The sequence below is a fragment of the Leucoraja erinacea genome, chromosome 21 (assembly GCF_028641065.1).
Source record: "Leucoraja erinacea ecotype New England chromosome 21, Leri_hhj_1, whole genome shotgun sequence".
Taxonomy (NCBI): Eukaryota; Metazoa; Chordata; class Chondrichthyes; order Rajiformes; family Rajidae; genus Leucoraja; species Leucoraja erinaceus.
In genome coordinates, this window is record NC_073397.1 from 33,743,363 (window position 1) to 33,767,734 (window position 24,372).

General features: G+C 43.4%; 2 protein-coding genes across 3 annotated transcripts in view; one reads left to right on the forward strand and one right to left on the reverse strand.

Annotated features, from left to right (window-relative positions):
* Positions 1 to 10,585, reverse strand: part of prpf6 (PRP6 pre-mRNA processing factor 6 homolog (S. cerevisiae)) — a 44,973-nt gene extending 34,388 nt beyond the window's left edge. The window contains exons 1-3 of the mRNA XM_055652605.1: positions 10,356 to 10,585; positions 2,864 to 3,029; positions 754 to 872 (exon numbers count right to left, since the gene is read on the reverse strand). Of these exons, the coding sequence (XP_055508580.1) occupies positions 754 to 872; positions 2,864 to 3,029; positions 10,356 to 10,564 (494 nt within the window). The 5' untranslated portion in view covers positions 10,565 to 10,585. The remainder of the gene's footprint in view (positions 1 to 753; positions 873 to 2,863; positions 3,030 to 10,355) is intronic.
* A 10,175-nt stretch (positions 10,586 to 20,760) lies between these two features.
* The window catches only part of LOC129707508 (sterile alpha motif domain-containing protein 10-like), an 82,166-nt gene continuing 78,554 nt past the window's right edge, over positions 20,761 to 24,372 (forward strand). The window contains exon 1 of one of the 2 annotated variants that reach the window (XM_055652608.1): positions 20,761 to 21,230. In XM_055652608.1, the coding sequence (XP_055508583.1) occupies positions 21,218 to 21,230 (13 nt within the window). In that variant the 5' untranslated portion in view covers positions 20,761 to 21,217. The remainder of the gene's footprint in view (positions 21,231 to 24,372) is intronic. The other variant, XM_055652609.1, reaches the window with a different exon arrangement.

Consider the following 24,372-nt stretch of genomic DNA (forward strand, 5'->3'; position numbering starts at 1 on the left):
CTTTGGTAGTTACGCGCACTTGCTTTTACAGTGGTCCTGCCTGCCTGTTCCCTTTAGAATTAGAAAGATGTGCTAGTATGACGTTATATATGCTATGTCGTTAATCATGTCTTTGGACCTTTATCATGCTGTAAGGCCTGTTATTCCAACAGCCGAAACACAACATGGTGTCAGAAGTGGGATACAAGGCTATGTTTGACTTTCCTCCAGTCTATTATCAATTGCTATGCATGCCTTACTTTGTTAATGGGTTTGTCATGTTATTGATTCTTTAAGAGGGAGGATGTAGATCAGTGTCACTCATGTTACGAGTCATGCTTTGGTAGTTATGCCCACTTGCTTTTACAGTAGTCCTCCCTGCCTGTTCCCTTTAGAATTAGAAAGGCGTGCTGGTTTAAAGTTATATATGCTATGTCGTTAATAAAGTCTTTGGACCTTTATCATGGTGTAAGGCTTCAGTTATTACAACAGCCGAAACACAACACCGACTCCTGTTTTTTTTTTAAATTGTCATTAAATAATCAAATAGGAAATTTAGAAGAATCATATAGCGGCTCGTGAGTCTGATGCAAACGGGTGTAGACGAGCCGTAGAGAATAGGGTTAAAAAAATTATTCAATGAAGTAACCATTAGCGAGTACAATGCCACTATGCGGAAGAATAGGATGAGACTTCAGTGGGCAAATGTCCCAGCATGAACTAGATGGGCTGAGTGGCCTACTTCTGTACTACATGCATATGTAATTTTCATACCTTCTATCTTTTCGTCTTTCATCCATTCTCTTGTCCAGTGCAGCATAGATTGCATCAGCTTCTTCGTCATCCTTTTCATATGGTCCACTTGAGAATAAACTTCCAGCATATCCGTTAAACTTAAAAATAAAATTATTTCAGTAACACCAAACTATCAATCATAGATAAGCAGAACATTAATAATGCGTGCCAGTGGACAAAATCTCCAGCTGGACACATCAGTGATGTTGAATGGAATCTTTACCCAAAGATGTTCAAGAAGGAACTGCAGATGCTGGAAGATCGAAGGTACACAAAAATGCTGGAGAAACTCAGCGGGTGCAGCAGCATCTATGGAGCGAAGGAAATAGGCGACGTTTGGGACCGATACCCTTCTTCAGACTGAGGGGGGGATAAGGAAGGAAAAAGGGAGGAGGAGGAGCCCGAGGGCGGGGGGATGGGAGGAGACAGCTCGAGGATTAAGGAAGGGGAGGAGACAGCAAGGGCTAGCAAAACTGGGAGAATTCAACGTTAATGCCAGCCGGACGCAAGCAACCCAGGCGGAATATGACAGCAGACTGCGTTCTGGCGGTATCTCATAACTTCATGGAGTGTGGGGACCCACTAGAATGGTCAGCATTTATAGCTTGTTCCTAAAGCCCTTTCAAATCTCTGTAATTATTTTGATGAAGGTGCTATCGGATGGGGAATATGAGAATGTATATTTGTGATGAATTAAACATCGTTCCACGTGAAATCTAACATTCACTAACATATTTAGCATAGAACCATTCCCATGGAATAGTTATGTCAAGAAGCATTGATAAATTTCAGGTGAAGTAAGCACGAGCAAACAAGGAAGAAAGTAGTAGGTGAATTGAAGAGCCTTATAAAGATAGAACGCCAGCATGGTTGAATGGCCTGTTTCATCATAAAGAATGTCATGGAGTCATACAGCACAAAAACAGGCCCTTCAGCCCAGCTTGCCCATGCTGACCAAGATGCCCCATCTACACTAGTCTCACCTGCCCGCATTTGGCCAATATCCTTCTAAACCTTTCCTATCCATTATTCCTAATGTCTTAAATGCTGTTATTGTAATTGCCTCCACTACCTCCACTGGCAGCTTGTTCTGTATGCCCACCAACGTCTATGTGAAAATGTTGCCCCTCAGGTTCTTAATAAATATTTCCCCTCTCACCTTAAACCTATGCCCTCTGGTTCTTGATTCCCAACTCTGGGTAAAAGGCTGTGCATTCACCCCATCTATTCCCCTCGTGATCTTGTACACCTCCCTAAGTTCAGCCCTCAGCCTCCTGCACACCAAGAAATAAAGTTGTAACCTGCCCAACCTCTCCCAATAGCTCAGACCTTTAAGTCTTGGCAACATCCTCATCATTTTTCTCTGCACTTTCCAGCTTAAGATCCTTCCAATAGCAGGGTGACCAAAACTGAACACAATACTCCAAATATGGCCTTGCCAAAATCTTGTACAATTGCAATACATCATCCCAACATCTATACTCAATAACCTGACTGATGAAGGACAAACTACCACGAGCCTTCTTAACTACCCTATCTACCTCTGACACCACATTCAAGGAACAATGTATCTATATGCCAGGATCCCTCCGTTCCACGTCACTCCCCGTGGCCTTGCCATTCACACTGAAGCTTCTGCCTGGTTCGACGTCACAAAATGCAACACCTCGCACTTATCTGCGTTAAACGTTAACCATTCCTCAGCCCATTTGCCCAATGGATACAGATCGATTTTTGATAACCATCTATGCTGTCTACATTACCACATGTTGGGTCATCTGCAAACTTACTAATCATACCTTCTACATTCCCATCCAAATCATTTGCCCAGCACAGATTCCTGATGCACGCCACTAGTCACAGGCCTCCAGCGCGAAAAATCTTTTATCATCACCATGTGTAGAAGATATGAGTGGCAATTTTAAACAAAGATAATAAAGCAAAATAAAACTGTAGAATGCAAGGCATATACCCCCAAAGCCCCCACATGCAATATGGAGCATCTGGTTGTACTACCCATATGTTCACTTTTAATCTGGGACAAAAATATTTTCTTTTTTTCGTGTGTATACAAATGAGCTGTTAGTACCTCATCATAATTGGTGTCATTCAAATCTTCATCGTCATCATCTGCTTGATTCTTTTTCATTTGATCGCCGACAGTTCTTTTCCCAGGGGGAGCATGCCGATCATCAACTGGGTCATTGGCATCTCGCGCAGGTCCAATATCCGAACGGGTTGTGAAACCAGTGGCACTAATCAAGTACAAGATTTAATTAACAAGCAGGGAATGAAGTGATTAAGTACTTGTATTATCCCGTCTATTTTATAGTTATAGTTCATATCAGCTTTTTTTGTCCCTGAAGGGGAAATCTTACCATGTGTGTGTACAAAGTGTAGTTACTGAAATAATAAAAGCTTTAGTTTATAATTGATGGTAGTTGTCAATATGAATATAGAATAAAAAATATTGTATTTAAATATTCCCAACTAGAACATAGAACAGAACAGAACAGAAACAAGACTTTAGACCCACAATATCTGTACCAAACATGATGACAATTTAAACAAAACTTCCCGCACTTGATCATATCCCTCCTGTCCCTGCATATCCAAGAGCCGGTCTAAAAGCCTCATGAATGTCACTATCGTAACTGCCTCCTCCACCACCCCTGAGGCAAGGCTTTCCAGGCATATATTTAAGAGGGAGTTAGATGTGGCCCTTGTGGCTAAAGGGATCAGGGAGAGAAGGCAGGTACAGGATACTGAATTGGATGATCAGCCATGATCATATTGATTGGCGGTGCAGGCTCGAAGGGCCAAATGGCCTACTCCTGCACCTATTTTCTATGTTTCTATGTTTTCTATGTTACACCACTCTGTGTAAAGAATATGCTAACTTTTTTTTAACTGTTCTGATCAGCAATTAAAGTTTTATCTTTTGATAGAAAACTTTGCATTGCAATTATGTTTCAACTTTTCATGTGAGAAATGAGAAATCTGAACACGTATTCATCAATATTTAAATATTTTCAAATTCTGTCGTGCTGGTAAACGTTCTTCAGGTTAAGCAACATGCTACATTTCAACATTTAGACTTAACGTAAGGCGAGTTTGTCTAGGGAACTGAAGCTTTATATAGCTGAAAACCATATTCTGCATTCTGTATCTTACCCTTTATTCTATCTATTGTACTAGACTTGATTGTATTTATGTATAATATCTGATCTGTTTGGAGAGCATGCAAAAACAAAGCCTTTCACTGTACCTCAGTGCATGTGACAATAATAAACTTACACACAAGCAATGATATCAAACTAAATGTTGCTAGCTTTCTGTGCCCAGGCAACAATTTTTCTGAAGTCTGAAGAAGGGTCTATTTCCTTCGCTCCATAGATGCTGCTGCACCCGCTGAGTTTCTCCAGCAAATTTGTGTATCAACAGTTTTTCATGTTCACGTGCATCTAGATGTAAACAAAATATCTCTCATGCACAAACTACATTCCATTTCTTTGCTGTTTTTGTTTTATATTAACAGCTAATGTGCAAATTATCCAGTAAAGTTATTGTTGCAGGCTCTGACCACATGGTGGTGGGGTGGGAGATTGCAACCTTCATGTGGTCCGCCCTGTTTCGACGAATGCAATCAACCTGGCGTGCACAATCAAATAAGATCAAATAGAACAAGTTGTCCTACAACTTTAGGCTGTGCACGCCGTACGCAAGAAGAACCACGTGGTGGTTAAGTGGACCATGTATCATTCTTTTGAGATCCCTTATTAAAATTCTAAGGATCCAACCATGTATTAGTAATTCTTTGCCTCGCATTTACTTTATGTGGGATCCCTGAAAGTAATGTACTAATGTAGCACCATTATTAATGAGAACATATATTATATATATTTCCCCAATGCTCCAGGCAAACCAAGAATAAAGTCTACATGACTATTTATCAAATTAACAAGATTGCTTTAGGATGGGGCCATTTGTAAGGTGGGCCATTTTCACTCATTTACAATTTAACAAAAACACAAGATTTTTCAACCAAAATGCTTCAAAGTCTTTCAACCAAAATGCTTCAAATGGCACCAAAATTGCTCATGTTATTCTTCTAAGGCTGTAATAAACTGCTTAAGTATTCTCCCACCCCCTACATCTTCAAGGATAAATTGACCTTGGAGGGAGGACAGCAAAGGTTCAAAATGACTGTTGTTAAAGAGATCACTTGAAGACATGTTGCATAAATTTGGTTTGCAATGCCTTATAAATTATACTGTTAAAGTGTGATCCTTTAATTGAGGTCCTTAAACACAAGGATATGGCGGACCAATTGAATAACTACTTTGGTTCCGTCTTCACTAAGGAAGACATAAATAATTTGCCGGAAATAGCAGGGGACCGCGGGTCAAAGGAGTTGGAGGAATTGAGTGAAATCCAGGTTAGCCGGGAAGTGGTGTTGGGTAAATTGAATGGATTAAAGGCCGATAAATCCCCAGGGCCAGATAGGCTGCATCCCAGAGTACTTAAGGAAGTAGCTCCAGAAATAGTGGATGCATTAGTAATAATCTTTCAAAACTCTTTAGATTCTGGAGTAGTTCCTGAAGATTGGCGGGTAGCAAACGTAACCCCACTTTTTAAGAAGGGAGGGAGAGAGAAAAATGGGGAATTACAGACCAGTAGTCTAACATCGGTAGTGGGGAAAATGATAGTCAGTTATTAAAGATGGGATAGCAGCACATTTGGAAAGTGGTGAAATCATTGGACAAAGTCAGCATGGATTTACGAAAGGTAAATCATGTCTGACGAATCTTATAGAATTTTTCGAGGATGTAACTAGTAGCGTGGATAGGGGAGAACCAGTGGATGTGGTGTATCTGGACTTCCAGAAGGCTTTCGACAAGGTCCCACATAAGAAATTAGTATACAAACTTAAAGCACAAGGCATTGGGGGTTCAGTATTGATGTGGATAGAGAACTGGCTGGCAAACAGGAAGCAAAGAGTAGGAGTAAACGGGTCCTTTTCACAATGGCAGGCAGTGACTAGTGGGGTACCCCAAGGCTCAGTACTGGGACCCCAGCTAGTTACAATATATATTAATGATCTGGATGAGGGAATTGAAGGCAATATCTCCAAGTTTGCGGATGACACTAAGCTGGGGGGCAGTGTTAGCTGTGAGGAGGATGCTAGGAGACTGCAGGGTGACTTGGATAGGCTGGGTGAGTGGGCAAATGTTTGGCAGATGCAGTATAATGTGGATAAATGTGAGGTTATCCATTTTGGTGGCAAAAAAACAGGAAAAGCAGACTATTATCTAAATGGTGGCCGATTGGGAAAGGGGGAGATGCAGCGAGACTGGGTGTCATGGTACACCAGTCATTGAAGGTAGGCATGCAGGTGCAGCAGGCAGTAAAGAAAGCGAATGGTATGTTAGCTTTCATTGCAAAAGGATTTGAGTATAGGAGCAGAGAGGTTCTACTGCAGTTGTACAGGGTCTTGGTGAGACCACACCTGGAGTATTGCGTACAGTTTTGGTCTCCAAATTGAGGAAGGACATTTTGCCATAGAGGGAGTGCAGAGACGGTTCACCAGACTGATTCCTGGGATGTCAGGACTGTCTTATGAAGAAAGACTGGATAGACTTGGTTTATACTCTCTAGAATTTAGAAGATTGAGAGGGGATCTTATAGAAACTTACAAAATTCTTAAGGGGTTGGACAGGCTAGATGCAGGAAGATTGTTCCGATGTTAGGGAAGTCCAGGACAAGGGGTCACAGCTTAAGGATAAAGGGGAAATCCTTTAAAACCGAGATGAGAAGAACTTTTTTTCACGCAGAGAGTGGTGAATCTCTGGAAACTCTCTGCCACAGAGGGTAGTTGAGGCCAGTTCATTGGCTATATTTAAGAGGGAGTTAGATGTGGCCCTTGTGGCTAAGGGGATCAGGGGGTATGGAGAGAAGGCAGGTACGGGATACTGAGTTGGATGATCAGCCATGATCATATTGAATGGCGGTGCAGGCTCGAAGGGCCGAATGGCCTACTCCTGCACCTAATTTCTATGTTTCTATGTTTCTACAACAGAAATAATTTTAAATATGAAATGTAAAGGACAAGCCATTCTAAATTATCAAACAGGTTTTGTTTTTTTACAGAGGTTAGGGCAGAATTTGTTGGGTGTGTCCAAGAGGGATGCTTGAAACAGTGTGTGAATAGTTCTACAAGAAGGTGAATACTGGACCTTGCACTGGAAAATGAGCCTGGCCAAGTGGATGGCATATAAATGAGAAGCGTGACCTCAACTCCTTTGGTTGTGAAAGAGGATAGGTCTGGACCTGGGGGTCCTAGTACTAAATTAGGGGAGGGCAAACTACAGGATTATTAGGTAGGAGATAAGGAAAGTAAATTGGGAGTAGTTGTTGGACAAGTATACATCTGACAGGAGTCCTTTAAAGACCAACTGGTCAGAGCTCAGAACTGGCATGTCCCAGTGACCAAGAGGGACACGGATGGCAAGGTAAGGGAACCTTGGTTGACGCAGGAGACTGTCATTTTGAGCAGAGATGAAAAGGGAGCATATGTAAGGTTTCGGAAGAAATCAGACAGGTCCTTTCATGAATATAAAGAAAGCAGGAGAAACTCAAGCAGGGAAATAGGAGGGCCAGTAGAGAACATGGCATGTTAGCAGCAAGTCAGATTAAAAAGAATCTCAAGGCTTTTTATACATATGTTAAAATCAAGGTGGTAACAAGGGAACACGATATGTTAGCAGCAAGTCAGATTAAAGAGAATCTCAAGGCTTTTTATCCATATGTTAAAATCAAGGTGGTAACAAGGGAGAGAGTAGTATCACCCGAGGATAAAGGAGGGGATTTATGCTTGTCATCAGAGGATGTAGGCAGGCGGGGTGCTAAACAAATATTCTGCATCACATTCACCAAGGAGAAAAACATGGAAGGGCAAGAGAGATCAGTGTGGGGTATACTAATAGGTCAGGCATTTTGAGATAATGAAGGAGATGGTGCTGGATCTCATGAAGAACATTAAGGTGCATAAGTCCCCAGGGTCTGATGGTATCTATCCCAGTTTATTGAGGGAAGCAAGAGATTGATAGGACCTGAATGAAGGCCTCTGTACCCTCTTAAGCCACAGGCAAGGTCCTGGAGGAGTGGAATGGTGCCAACATTGTGCTTTTGTCCCAGAAGGAAAATAGAGATAATTCACAAAATTGGGGGCGATGATCCTCCAATCAGCAGTTGGGAAGCTATGGAAGAAGACTTAATTTCAATTAGGGACAGTCAGCATGGCTTTGCATGGGGCAGGTCACATCTTACAAACCTGATCAAGATTTCTGAGGAGGCGACAAAGGTGATTTGAGGTTAGGGCAGTCAATGTTGTCAAATTACGTACTAAAAATCCACGTAGACAAGATCCCTCATGGTAGACTAATCCAGGAGGTGTAAAATGTACGGGATTTACTGTAATTTGGTATCCACTGTGATTTGGTAGTTCGGATTTAAAACTGGTTTGGAGTGTATTAGTTATAAGGAGAGGTTGGACAAACTCGCATTGTTTTCTCTGCGGTAGAGGGACAACGTGATATAAGTTTTAAATATTATGAGTGGCATAGATTGACAGCAGATTTTACGATAGTGACATTTAAGAGGCTTTTAAAGGGCCACACAAATATACATGCATGGAGTTATACAGTTTACGTGCTGGCAGAAGGGATTAGTTTATTTTGGCATCCTGTCTGGCACAGATATAGTAGGCTGAAGGGCCAGTTGTTGTGTTGTAAAGTGGAGGAGCAGTTTGCAGGAGGGTATTGAGAATCTCAAAAATCTATCGACAAAATCTATCACAAAGCCTTTGTAAGCATTGGAAGGAACAGACTACCTCACATATGACTCAATTACTCACTTTCTGCCATCGGTGGAAGATTCTGCGTTCCCACATTAGCCTAATTAGATACTCAGAACAGAAAAATGGAGTGGACACAAGTTATCTTCAATCCCAAGGAACTGCCCAAGAAAGTGCTCATTTGTATTTTTTTACCTGAGAAAATGGCCTGACCGATTATGGGGCGACTGTCTTTGGACTCAAGCCTGGGAACTATAAAGCTGACTCTGGCCACATTCACTTCACAAACTCAACACGTGGATAGAGACATGTTAGACCCCAAACGTCACCTGTCCACTTCCTCCACAGATGCTGCCTGACCTGCAGAGTTTGAGCATTCTGATTTTTATACATAAAATAGCGTCTGCAGTTCTGTGGTCTGCCTTTTATTCCAACAAGTCTCCAATCCCTGTGACAAGTTTAATATAGGATGCTGTTCACATGTCAATACAACCAATGAAGCATCCTGTCACAGTGACATATGACTGGGAAAATTGAACAAGTCGATGAAGGTAAGATGACAGCTTGAAGTGTCTTAATTATGAAACAGAGGGGAGACTGACTAAGATTAGTCTGAAGGGTTCCAAACCATTGGAATTCTCAATTTCATTCCTCCCAAAGAGGCTGCATGATCCACAGAGTTATTCCACACTTTTTTGTAAACCAACATTTACATTCAGTTGCATTTAGAGCAAGCCATGTACTGCACAGGAACACGTTATTCGGCCCATAATGTCTGTTCCAAACATGACGCCAAGACTGAAGAAGGGTCCCTTATCCATGTCCTCCATGGATGCTGCCTGACCAGATGAGTTACTCCGGCACTGTGTCCTTTTGTGTAAACCAGCATCCCTATTTTTCCTACATGATGCCAAGACCAACTATTAAACACATGCACATGATCTATATCCCTCCATTCGCTGTATACGGATGTGCCTATGTAACAGTATTGTAAATGCCATTCGTGGTGTGTGTGTGCTTGGATCTTCAACCGGACCGAGAGTCTCCCCGTGGGCTCCCCCTGCAGTCTCCCACCCCCCCCTCCCATAGCCCATCACTCTCCCTCGTGGTCCCATCCGTCTCCCTCCCAGGGGCTGTCTCTTTACCCCTCAGGGACCTTAATCTCTACCGCTGGGGGAGGGGGCTTTCCCTCCCCCACTCCCTGGACCCGTCACTACCCCTCCCAGGTGCCTGCCTCGCTCCCTCATGGGGGCCCTACCCATTACCTCTTGGGGGGGGGGGCTATTCTTTACCCCATGAGGGCCCTACTCTATACCCCTTAGGGGGCTTTCCCCCGCTCCTCCCTGGGTCCTACTCTCTCACCCTGGGAGGAGGGGGGGGGGGGGGTTGGGCTACTCTAAGCCCCGGGGGGGGGGGGGGGGGGGGTGGAGGGGGTGAGGGGGGGGGGGGGAGGGGTGGGGGGAGTGGGGGGGGTGAGGGAGAAGGGGGGGGGGGGGGGGGGGAGAAGGGTGGGGGGAAAGAGGTGGGGGGGGGGGGGGGAGAAGGATGGGGGGGGGGGAGAAGGATGGGGGGGGGGGGGGGAGAAGAAGGATGGGGGGGAGGAGAAGGATGGGGGGGATGGGGGGGAGGTGGGGGGAGGAGCCGCCTCTCTCTCTCACACCACACTCCCATCTACCCCCCCCCCCACTTCATGCTCGGCGCCAGCCACCAGCCACCAGCCACTCACCCTCTGCCCAAGCCGGGCACGTAGCCGAGCGGCGCGGGCATGCCGAGGAACGGCTTCTTCTTCTTGTTCAGCGTGCCGGTGAGGGTGGGGCCGCCGGACGGCGCGGGCGCGGGCGCTCCTGCTGCCGTTGTCGCCGCCGAGGCCGAGGCCGAGCCCGGGGCGGACGGTGCCGCTCCCGCCGCCGCCGCCATCTTGGACCCGGGCTGCATCCCGACTGGCACTGCGGCCGCGCGGCATGCTGGGAACCTCATTAACCCCCTGCATTAACATATTCCGCGCATACATCTCCATACATTACGCATAATTAACCCGCCCAGGCCCCTGGAGTTTGGAGCAACACTCCAGAGCAAGACAACAAATACTTTCACCACTAAATAGTTCCACAGACTGTTGGCAAGGACAAAAACAAGAAAACAAGTGGCTCCTCAGGATTTATTTGGACTGATTAATTGAAAGGAATTAAGGCACTTAAGTTCATAAGTTCCTGGAGATATTTTTCTGGACAATAATCTTCAGTCAGAAGATCATAAGGTCATAAGTGATAGGATTAGAATTATGCCATTCGGCCCACTCTGCTGGTCCACGAGGTTCTGATGAGGGATGTTCTTGAGCAGACATCTCACTGAAAATGTCTGAATCTATTCCAATCTCAACATAGTTATTTGGGCAACGAGTTATTACGAATATACGTGGTAGATTGTTAGCCGGACTGCTGCTCATGAAGAGGGTTTGGACAACCCCTGAGACCCGGGTTTGATCCTGGCCCCCACTGCTGTCTGTGTGGAGTTTGCACGTTCTTCCTGTGACCGCGTGGGTTTCGTCTGGGTGCTCCGATTTCATCCCACAGATGTGTGGGTTTGAAGGTCAATTGGCCTCTGTAAAATTGCCCGTAATAGAAACATACAAACATAGAAAATTAGGTGCAGGAGTAGGCCATTCCACCCTTTGAGCCAGCACCGCCATTCAATATGATCATGGCTGATCATCTAAAATCAGTAACCCATTCCTGCTTTTCCCCCATATCCCGTGATTTCTTTAGCCCTAACTCTCTTGAAAACATCCAGTGAATTGGCCTCCACTGCCTTCTGTGGCAGAGTATTCCCCAGATTCACAACTCTCTAGGTGAAGCGTTTTTTCCTCATCTCAGTTCTAAATGGCCTACCCCTTATTCTTAAACTGTGACCTATTCTGGACTCGCCCAACATCGGGAAAATTTTTCCTGCACCTAGACTGTCCAATCCTTTAAGAATTGGATCTTAAGATATGTTTCTATAAGATCTCTCATCCTTCTAAATTCCAGTGAATACATGCCCATTCATTCATTCATCATATGTCAGTCACGCCATCCCTGGAATTAATCTGGCGAACCTACGCTGCACTCCCTCAATAGCAATAATGTACTTCCTCAAATTAGGAGACCAAAATTGCACACAATACTCCAGGTGCGGTCTCACCAGGGTCCTGTACAACTGCAGTAGGACCTCCTTGCTCCTAAATTCAAATTATCTCGCAATGAAGGCCAACATGTCATTAGCTTTCTTCTCTGCCTGCTGTACCTGCATGCTTACTTTCAGTGACTGATGTACAAGCACACTCAGGTCTCGTTGCACCTCCCCTTTTCCTAATCTGAGACCATTCAGATAATAATCTGCCTTCCTGTTCTTGCCACTAAAGAGGACAACCTTGCATTTATCAACATTATGCTGCATCTGCCCTGCATCTGTTCACTCACCCAACCTATCCAAGTCACCCTGCGACCTCATAGCGCCTTCATCGCAGCTCGCCCTGCCACCCAGCTTTGTGTCATCCGCAAATTTGGAGATGTCACATTTAATTTCCTCGTCTAAATCGTTAATATATATTGTAAATAGCTGCGGTCCCAGCACCGAGCCTTGCGGCACCCCACTAGTCACTTCCTGCCATTCTGAAAAGGACCCGTAAATTCCTACTCTTTGGTTTCTGTCTGCCAACCAGTTCTCTATCCATGTCAATACCCTACCCCTAATACCATGTGCTCTAATTTTTCACACTAATCTCTTGTGTGGGACCTTGTCAAAGGCTTTTTGAAAGTCCAGATACACTACACCTAAGGTGGAGGCAGTGAGATAACATAGAACTGATGTTGACGGGTGATCAAAGGTCATGGATTCTATGGGCTGAAGGGCCTGTTTCCTCACTGTATCTCTAAACTAAACTAAATAATATGCAATCCCAAAATTCCACCAGTAGCGTTGTGCTTTCAGTATCTGCCGAGGAACACAATCCGTTAATGTGCTAAGGATATATTGAAAGGAGAGCACATTGCTGTATATTGGTTTGGGCTTGTGGTTCATATTCCTTTGACATTAGGGACCACTAATAATGTGAATGTGTATAAACAAAAGAAGTGCAGATGCTGCTTTATACTAAAGTGCTGGAGTAACTCAGTGGATCATGCGGCATCTCTGAAGAAAATGGTTGCATGACGTTTCGGGATGGGACCCTTCTTCAGACTTAAAGTTGGGGGGGGGGGGGGGGGGGGGGGGGGGGGGGGGTTGAAGAGCTGGAGGCGAGAAAAAACATCAGGACCAATGAAGCCACAAATGACCTCAGGCAGGGTGGTGCCTGGTAGACTCATTGTTGGTGAGGTTGCTATTACCTTTAGTTTGGGTGTCTTGCAGTTTAGCCATGGCAATATTGTATGCTTCAGTTCTGCTGTGTATCAACTGCAACAATAAATGGCCTCCCTTGATTTCTTTGATCCCAATCTAAGTGATTGACAGTGTGTAGTGTTGCACGGTGTGAGTGCAAAATGAGTGTAGTGCTCCACATTGACGACAAAGATGGATTCCTTCTGGAGGTCTCTGCTGCCAGTGGAGGAGCTAGACCTGTTTAAAGAAATGGAGCCCAGTAGTTTGCTGATGATTTTGGCTCAGTCGCTGAAGCAGCCTGCTGGACAAGCAGAGACACGAAATGCAGGACTAAATACTCACAGGGGAAGCTGTGAACAGCAGCAGCACTGGAACAAGAGGATCTGATGATTAAGAGGATGAATGAGAATGCAGAGGTGAACTTCACAATTCAGAAAGGGGACAAGGAATGCATTGAAGTGTTAGTGTTTCGAGAAAGTACCCAAAGTCAATGAATATAAAAGTGATAATAATCAGGCATACAAATTACAAGAGTGAATTTAAGGGGGAAATAAATTAGACGCTATAGTAAAAATCAAGGAGAATGATCCATTAATACATCCCTTCGCTCCATAGATGCTGCCTCACCCGCTGAGTTTCCCCTGCATTTTTGTCTACCTTCGATTTTTCCAGCATCTGCAGTGCTTTCCTAAACATTGATATCCTATTGCTCTGGATATTGGTAATATTGATGTGTGTGTGTGTGTTATAAATAATGTTAAATATATTTTTTTAAACAAATAATGCTGAAGTAACTCAGAGTGAGTTAGATGGTGCCTCTGGAGAACATGAATAGGTGATGTTTCGGATCAGGACCCATCTTCAGACTTCGGTTAGATGTTTACTAAATGCGCAAGCAAAGAGAATCAAGTGTGAACCAGGGGTCTGCTTTCAATTACTTCCGAGAAAAAAAAATCTATCCTAGATGTGGGTGTTAAGGGTTTTTCAAAACTTTTGGTAAGTCAATAGGTGTTTCTGGTTATTAATTAGGAGGATGTTAGGAATAATAATGAATTTATCAGAGCAGCAACACAAATGAAGCAAATAGCCTGAGGGCAGACCGTGAATCCTGCAGGAAACTAGATCTGGAAGCCTGTTGAACATAGCTTTGGGGAGGGAAGTATCTTATAGAGAGAAAACTGAATATGAAAAAGACTGCAACGTTAGAACTAATTAGAAGAAGCTTCGAAATCGAAGACATGAGGAGTACATGCTGCAATACAGTGGAATCCATTGAGGCAACAGTGAAAATATTCATATATTTATGCTCAGCTTAGGCCCTAACCATCGATCAACCGCTCGCACGAGCTCTATGGTATCCTCCATTTTCATCCACTTCCCGCACATTTAGGGGCAATTTTGCAGAGGAACAACCAATCCACAAACCTGAATGTCTTTGGGACGTGGGGGAAACCGGAGCACCCGGAGAAAACCTACGAGGTCACAGGGAGAACGTACGAACTCCGTACAATCAGCACCCATAGTCAGGATTGAACGGATGAATCTCTGGCGCTGTACAGCAGCAACTCTACTGCTGCGCAATTGTTGACGCCCTTTTGAATTGAAAAGACATTAAATATGAATTATTTCATGGATAAAGAATTCTCACCTAGCCAAGGAGTGACACATTGAAACATTACTAGCAACATCTTCCTTTTTGTATGTAGTGATTTACTTTGGATTTCTGGGCCAAATCTAGATGAAATTGTAGAACCAAAGAACTGTAGATACTGGTTATATCAAAAATAGACACAAAGTGCTGGAGTAACTCAGCAGGTCAGGCAGCATCTCTGGAGGAAAAGAATGGGTGATGTTTCGGGTCAGGACCCTTCTTCAGATTGAAGAAGGGTTCTGACCTGAAATATCACCCATCCTTTTTCTGCCTGACCAGGATGAAATTGACCAACTTAGCTGAGCACCTGTGATCCTAACACTGTCTCAATTTCCTAATCATTTTAACTGTTTTTAAAATTAAAATCGGATTAATATTGTTTTGATGATGCACATTCTTCAGCAGAGATTTAAGGCAGAGATAGATAGATTCTTGATTAGTACGGGTGTCAAGGGTTATGGGGAGAAGGCAGGAGAATGGGGTCAGGAGGGATAGATAGATCAGCCATGATTAAATGGTGGAGTAGACTTGATGGGCCGAATGGCCTAATTCTGCTCCTATCACATGAACTTATGACCTTATGTGCAGGGTGAGACACTTCTGTAGAATCCCATGTGAGCTATTTCAGTTCCAAGGTTTGCAAAGTTTACTGGCAATTCCACGTTTTTTTGCTATGATTAATAAGCTGTTGAATAGTCTCTTGCCAAAAACTTTCTGTAAATCCATATAGACAATGTCAATACATACTCCAAACCCACCATGTTTATCATTTAGAGACAGAATGAACTGCAGATGCTGGTTTAGGAAAGAAGACACAAGTGTTGGAGTAACTCAGCTGGAGAAACAGCATCTCTGAAGATCATGGATAGGTGATATAGCAACAGGGAACTACAGATGCTGGTTTGCACAAAAGGACATAAAGTGCTGGAGTAACTCAGCGGGCCAGCAGCATCTCTGGAGAACATGGATAGGTGACATTTCAGGTAGGGACCCTTCAGATTAATTGTGGTGGGGTGGGGAGGAAAGCTGGAAGAGGTGGGGGCAGAACAAACCCTGGCAAGTGATAGGTGGATACAGGTGAGGAGGGGTTGAGATTGAAATGGTTGGACAAAGGCCAAAGATGAAATGATGTGAGATAAGGATAGAAAATGTGCGAATGTATCTAATCTTCCTGTACTTGCAGTTGGCTTGATTTTATTCATGTACTCTTCTATTGATTTGATGGAATAACACAATAAAAAAACTTTTCACTGTATCTCGGTGCACGTGACAAAAATAAACCAATATAGCTTCACTATAATCCGAAGAGGAAGATCTGATATTGCACAGTACAGATGGTGATAACATCAATTAGTTAATTAATACTTTGATGATAAAGTATTGGTGAAACCAACATAAATATTAATAAAAGAGCAGTTTTCAAAACATTTCAGATTTAAAACATTTTTTTAATTAATTGAAGATTTAAATTTGGAATGTAGTATATATTATTCATTTATACCTTCTTGCTGGCAGTGAATATAATTACATTGTTTACAATATATCTGACACCTTTGATATTTTTGTTCATTATAATACTGGAATTTGATTCAGCATAGTCTAATATAAATTCACCTCTCCTTGCTACTTTCCCCCAAATTCATGCTGCCATTAATGTTACCGACAAAGAACTGCTGTTACTATCATGCCAATAGGCTTGAAGCCTCTGACTGTCATTCATTCCACATAACTGTAGTTTGCATATGTGGCAATTATCCAAGCAAATCCTATGAATCTTTTATCCTTGTGCCGTTCTGCACCAAACAAACTTAGGGAAGGAGAAATAAGCTGTGCATGGCTGCTCTGAGGACATTAACTTACAGATCTCATGTGTGTGCTTTTCCAGTTAACGGCATTCTTTCTTCAAGATTTGACAGAAGCTATAATCTTGTATCTGTGCCTTAGGATTAACGACGGGAAAGGTGAAGCAAAGCTCCCAAGCCAAAAGAATAACCAGAAAGCACACAGTTTGTAATTGTTTTGATACCAATACTTCAAAAGATGAAAGCCCCGTTCTAGCTCCAGGAAGATTTATGAATATTTCATTTCTTTTTGCATTCTTGCAAACAGCCCTGCGACACAATAGACTTCCAAACACAATGCCATTCCAGATGCAGATGTTAAAAAAAAGCTTTAAAAAGGCTAAATTAAAGCCTTGTAATGCAGTTGCTAAAAATGCAAGCTATTTCAATTAAGTATAGAATGTAACAAGCATTTCATAGTATAATAGCACAAAAATTACCAGCTAAATGCACAAATAAATTGACTGACATTTTTTTGATGATTATTTTAATAGAATAAAATGAATGGATAAACAGCAGACTGAAGCATCAGAAATGACTATGTTAAGTGCTACACCAATGGCAACACCAATTTTGAAGCTTATTTTTTTCAATGATCTGATACAATATTAAATCTACCATAAGTAAATACTTTGGCTGTCATTGCTGACATGTCATTTTACTTCCATGGCAGTCGATTCGCCTTGTCCTGAGTTGACCTGCAGGATTGAATTATCACGCTGTTGCAGAAGGCGAATGATTGACAGGAATCAAAACACAAAGTGCCGGAAGAACTCAGCAGGTCAGGCAGCAACTGTGGAGCGAATGGACAGACGGCCTGACCTGAGTTTCTCCAACACTTTTTGTCAGATCAGACGTACCATAAATAAATACCATGAAATCAAACTCAAGTAGAATAGACAGAGCAAAGGGGAAGATACAGAGCACAGAATATAGTTCAGCGGGTGAGGCAGCATCTATGGAGCCTCACCCACTGAGTTTCTCCAGCACTTTTGTCAACCTTCGATTTTCCAGCATCTGCAGTTCCTTCTTAAACAGAATATAGTTCTCTGCATTGTGGCACATCGACTGCGGATCCATAGGCTAGTAATAATAACCCTTTAAACATCAAGGGCTGTAGAAAGGTAAGAGATGGTTTCTCTACAATTATAAAAGTAAGTAGTTAGTAAGTAGTTAGATATTTATAAAAAATGTTAACATAACTCTATTTATAACAGGAAGACAAAAATGTTGGAGAAACCTAGCGGGTGAGGCAGCATCTATGAAGAAGCATCTATGCTTCTTCCCGCCCCACCCTCACGTCTGAAGAAGGGTTTCGGCCCGAAACGTTGCCTATTTCCTTCGCTCCATAGAGGCTGCCTCACCCACTGAGTTTCTCCAGCATTTTTGTCAACCTTCGATTTTCCAGCATCTGCAGTTCCTCCTTAAACATCAATTTCTAACAGAGCTGTTTCTGTGACGGTACGTTGTACACCAAGCCAGCGCCTCGGAACAGTTAAAAGCTGTATTTTCACATTTTTAGCATTTAAATTAGCAACATTTGTTGATTTTATGCTTTTTAGTTATTAGCTTTATGCATTCGACAGGTTTAGCGGGATATGGCCCACACGCGGGCAAATGGGACTAGTTTAGATGGGGTATCTTGTTGGAATGGACATTGGGCCAATGGGCCTGTTTCCATGATGTATGACTCTATGTCTCTATGTAAAGTTAACTGGAAAGCAACATAATTGTCAAGTTGTGTGTAACAGAATATGGTGGTGCACTGCTAACAGGTTCCATTTTGAAACTCGAGAGTAAAGCTACAAAGTAGAAGGGTCTCGGCCCGAAACGTCACCATAGATGCTGCCTCACCCGCTGAGTTACTCCAGCATTTTGTGTCTACCAGTAAAGCTACAAGAATTGATAACTAAACCTACAATGGGAAAGTTAGACAAAAAAAAAGAAAAATACAGTGAATTTTAAAAAGCCAAACTTGTAGATACAAGGAACTGCATGTCCTGGTTTACAAATAAAGATTCAAAGTGCTGGTGTAACTCAGCAGGTCAGGCAGGTCAGGTAGCATGTCTGGAGAAAGCCACACAAAGCTGGAGTAACTCGTCTCTCAGGCAGCATCTGGAGAGAAGGAATGGGTGACATTTCGGGTTGGGACCCTTTCTTCAGACCAAATATGGATAGGGTACATTTCGGATCTGAAGAAGGGTCCCGTCCCAAAACGCTACCTATCCATCTTGTCCTAGGATGCTGCCTGACCTGCTGAGTTCATAAGTTCAGAAGTCATTGGAGCAAAATTAGATACAAAAAGCTGGAGTGACTCAACGGGTCAGGCAGCATCTCTGGAGAATCGATGGCGTTTTGGGTCAAGACTCTTCTTCAGACTGAGAGTCAGGGGGAAGGGAAAATAGAGATATAAAAGGTACGTAGAGAACAAATACTCATGTCTACTCCGCCATTCAATCGTGGCTGATCTATCATTTCCTCTTAGCCCCAGACTCCCGCCTTCTCTCCTTACTACAGCACTTTGGATCTTTGTTTAACCAAGCACAATTTCAAAAGACAAAAGCTTATTACCTGAGGAAAGGCGACAGTCAGGAAAACGCAATTGTAATTAACCTCCCTGCAAGCTTCTTTGATCATTCCTAACTCCATTCTTCTCCACCTTTGCTCTCAATTTTATGGGAATGCATCAAAGCTTCACACCTACCACAACTGGTTGTTAAATTCAGAATAACCATGCTGTTCCCTATAATTTAAAACAAAGTCCCAGTGAAGATTTTTGTTTACTGCCTAAAAGCTGGCATTGGGCGTGAAATGCTCTGTCATATATATTGCAAAATAATATATCTAGTGTGTGTAATTAAGGAATTTCAATAGCACAGACACATTAATAATGTGGAATCAAAATATCTCATTATTAATTTATTACCTTGTACCATCTAGACAAGGTGATACAAATGCTAAATATGAAGAAGGGTTCCAACCCAAAATGTCACCGGTCCTTTTCCTCCAGAGATGCTGCTTGACCCGCTGAGGTACTTCAGCACTTTGTGACTATCTTTGGTATAAACCAGCATTTGGAGATTAGTTTTTAGTTTAGAGAAACAGCACGGAAAACAGTCCGTGCCAACCAGCGATTATCCCTCACACAAGCACTACACATGAGGGACAATTTACAACTTTTCCGAAGCCAATTAACCTACAAACCTGTCTTGTCTTTGGATTGTGGGAGGAAACCAGAGCACCTGGAGAAAATCCACACGATCACCGAGAGAACGCAAAACTCTGTATAGCACCTGTGGGTAGTTAGGATTGATTCCAGGTCTCTGGCCCTGTAAAACAGCAACACTACTGCTGCACCACTGTGGCCCCCCCCCCCCCCCCCCACAATTGTCCTTAGTGTGTAGGATCGTGTCATGGGCCTGTCCCACTTAGGCGACTCTTTAGGCGACTGCCAGGGACTAGTTTTAATGGAATTCGCCTACGACACCTGGCGACAACCTACGACAGCAAAACTTGTCACCACTGTTGCCGAATATTTTTCAACATGTTGAAAATTTTGCGGCAGTCGTCTGTAGTCGCCCATAAAATCGCCTAAGTGGGACAGGCCCAATAGTGTGCGGGGATCGTTGGTCGGCGTGGACTTGGTGCGTCTCTAGACCAAACCAAAGTAATAGAGCTTAGAAACAAGCTCTTTGGCCCACCAAGTCCATGCCGAGCACCTATCGACCATTCACGCTAGTGGTAGAAGCAATGAACTGCAGATGCTGGTTTACAAAAAAAAAGACACAAAGTGCTAGAGTAACTCTGCATCTTCCCCTTGGTTTTTGTATGTGAGTTTGACTGGACTGTAGTTATGTATGGTATACCTGCTCCGTTTGGATAGCATGCAAAGCAAAGCCTTTCACTGTACCTCGGTGAGACATTACAATGAGAAACTTCAACCTAGTCATGAAGGTAATGGGGCGAGGAGCTATCGATTATCAGTCAGTGTGATCAGGAATTCACAGCTCCATTGAAACCCTGGTATGAATGTCGAGGTAGCAAGAACCAGTGGTGCAAAACGAATGGTCTAAATGTTATGAACGCTACCTGACTGTATAAAAGAAGCGCATGCAAGCTTATATTTTTGCCCTAATCGGTTGGAACTGTGTATAATATTTTGACGGTTGCGATTAAAAAAAAATAACTTTCTGCATTCAGACGGTGCCTTTGAAAGTTGTCCGGATTCCGCGCACACACACACACACACAGGCATCAATAATCGGTATGTGGTCGCCGTTGTACATTTGTTCTCCTGGACTGAAGCTCAGGTGGGGAAAGACTGGAACCTTTTTCCTTCCAGGGATATATGCAAGTTGTGACCTGCATTTTAAGGACCGCCGGCATCCCATTCCTCGTGTGCTGAACCGCCGCCTGGCTGGAAGACTGTGTCTCTGTCACACACACACACACAAAAGAACCATTTCACATCACTGGCGACGTGACGTTTGGGGATTTAGTGTGTGTGTGTGTGTGTGTGTGCAGATTGTCACAAACCCAGCAGTTTTGAGAGGAGGCACCGGGTGTATTTCCGGTGGCCTGAAAGGCGATCAGGGAAAGGGGTGTGTGTGTGTGTGTGTGCATGACCTGAAAAACATCCAGATACCAGCCCAGCAGCAGCAGCAGCATCAGCAGCAGCAGCCGCCCGCCCGCCCGCACAGACCAGGATGGCAAGCTTGTGAACTGTCAGCATCCGAGGCAATGGCTGTGGACGGTAAGTCAGGCAAGGCACAAAGAGAGACAAGGCACTGTGTGCTTTGTGGAGGCTGAGCATTGTTCACAGCGTGACAGACTGTGCTCGCTGAAGACATTCATTGCAATGTTAATCCGAACATAAGGGTAACCCGCTATCTTGTCGTTGATTTTTATTCTGGTGCACAGATCATAGCTGGAGACTAAAGTATCCGGAGGCTTCCAGCTGTTGCCGACGGCGATTCATCAGGTCCCTTAACGTAGTTTTTTTTTAACATAAGCAAATGTGGGTAAAAGATTCTGTGACAAAGTAATGATCCCAATTGATCGATATTCACCCACGGCGCGGATTTGTCTTTTCTTCCCTTGTATTCCGCGGTTGGGAAGCTTTAATCTGGGATCTCTTTTCGCTTGTCGCTGCTGTGTATGGATACGAGTCTGCAGTGATTTATCTGACCAAAGAACACTTTTTTAAAATGCAGTTTAAAACTTAGAGGTGGCTATTTGTTAATTCGTCCGCCTCGATTTGTGGACCAACCTCGCCTTGCTTGGTAGTCGATTAAAATCGTTCCTTTTTGTTAATTTGTATTGATTTATTTGTTAATTTAGATAGGACTAACAATTACATTGCAATTACATTGTGTAGAGGAATGCATGTAATCGTGTTTCAAACGGTTTCATGTCCTAGTGAGGAAAAAAATATTTCTTCTTGTCTCCATCATCTCCAAATATAGTTAACTGAAGGATCTTAAATGTAAATATAATGGATTAACAAAGTAATATTAAACCCAAGGGCATTTAGTACCTTGGCTCCCAGCTTCTCTCTGCACATCATGCATGATGTGCCATTAGAATGCCTTGCTGCATTGGGATAAAAGGTGGTGTTACATATACAAGTTGTTGCCTCTTCAGTTCTTTGGAGGCAAAGTTGACTTGTCAAATATTTCATGAAAATAGACATCAACATTCCCATCTCGTCAATATGTGTAGAATTTAGAAGATTGAGGGGGGATCTTATCGAAACTTACAAAATTCTTAAGGAGTTGGACAGGCTAGATGCAGGAAGATTGTTCCAGATGTTGGGGAAGTCCAGAGCACGGGGTCACAGTTTAAGGATAAGGGGGAAGTCTTTTAGGATCGAGATGAGGAAAACATTTTTCACACAGAGAGTGGTGGAATTCTCTGCCACAGAAGGTAGATGAGGCCAGTTCATTGGGTATATTTAAGAGGGAGTTAGTTGTGGCCCTTGTGGCAAAGAGATCAGGGGGTATGGAGAGAAGGCAGGTACAGGATACTGAGTTGGGTGATCAGCCATGATCATATTGAATGGCGGTGCACTCGAAGGGCTGCACTCCTGCACCTATTCTCTATGTTTCTATGTCAATCCTCTAACGAGGCAAATCGCAACTCTCTGATCCTCTGGTCTCATACCATCTCTGGTCTTTGGCCGACCATCTGCCGATCAATCCTCCCCCACCCCTTGCCCCAGTTCGTCCATGACCATGTAGAAAAAGGAACTGCAGATGTTGGTCTATACCGAAGATAGACAAAAAGTGCTGGAGTAACTCAGTTGTGGGTCAGGCAGCATCTCTGGAGAAAAAAGATAGGTGACGTTTCAGGTCAGGACAAGACCAATCCTTTGTCTTCAGAGATGATGCCTGACCCGCTGAGTTACTCCAGCACTGTGTGGGTCTGAAGAAAGGTCCCGACTCGAAACATCACCCATCCTTTTTCTCCAGAGATGCTGCCTGACCCGCTGAGTTACTCCAGCACTTTGTGTCTATCTTCATCTAAGACCTGCCAGACTTTGTTCTGCCCTGCACTCTAGATTTCTTTCACCCCTGCAATCAGTCTGAAGAAGGATCAAAACCCAAAACATCACCAATCCATGTCCCCCAGGGATGCTCCCTGACCAGCTGAGTTACTCCAGCATTTGGTGTCTTTCCATGATGACCTAATTGTTTTGGTCAGCGCTGAACACATTGAAAACCGCAATGTATGTCTAGCCATCACCTGTGTTTTATAAAGACCCAACCTGTACCCAAATTATTTTGAATATTAGAAAAAAAAATGTTTTAATCCCCCCACATCATCTCAGTATTTGCTTCAAATTATATTTCTCGTTTAGAAACATAGAAACATAGAAATTAGGTGCAGGAGTAGGCCATTCGGCCCTTCGAGCCTGCACCGCCATTCAATATGATCATGGCTGATCATCCAACTCAGTATCCCGTACCTGCCTTCTCTCCATACCCCCCTGATCCCCTTAGCCACAAGGGCCACATCTAACTCCCTCTTAAATATAGCCAATGAACTGGCCTCAACTACCCTCTGTGGCAGAGAGTTCCAGAGATTCACCACTCTCTGTGTGAAAAAAGTTCTTCTCATCTCGGTTTTAAAGGATTTCCCCCCTTATCCTTAAGCTGTGACCCCTTGTCCTGGACTTCCCCAACATCGGGAACAATCTTCCTGCATCTAGCCTGACCAACCCCTTAAGAATTTTGTAAGTTTCTATAAGATCCCCACTCAATCTTCTAAATTCTAGATTGTATAAATCATGTCTATCATGTCTTTTCTTCATAAGACAGTCCTGACATCCCAGGAATCAGTCTGGTGAACCGTCTCTGCACTCCCTCTATGGCAATAATGTCCTTCCTCAGATTTGGAGACCAAAACTGTACGCAATACTCCAGGTGTGGTCTCACCAAGACCCTGTACAACTGCAGTAGAACCTCCCTGCTCCTATACTCAAATCCTTTTGCAATGAAAGCTAACATACCATTCGCTTTCTTTACTGCCTGCTGCACCTGCATGCCTACCTTCAATGACTGGTGTACCATGACACCCAGGTCTCGCTGCAAATCTCCCCCTTTCCCAATCAGCCACCATTTAGATAATAGTCTGCTTGTCAAAATAGTTTATTTGAGGCCAAGTTCTTAAATTTGAGGACAACTTTGCAGTTCAAGGTCCTGTAAGCAATGAGACTGAGGACAACGGAGGGATATTGTTATTGCATTTTGATGTGTTATTTCTCGTGCTTAAACTGGTTTCAGAATAAAAGAGGAATTCAGGGACGACGTGCAAACTTCATAGGATATCGCTAGACAAACAAACTAATTAATTCACAGAGAAGTATCCATCTGCAATAGATCAACTCATTTCTC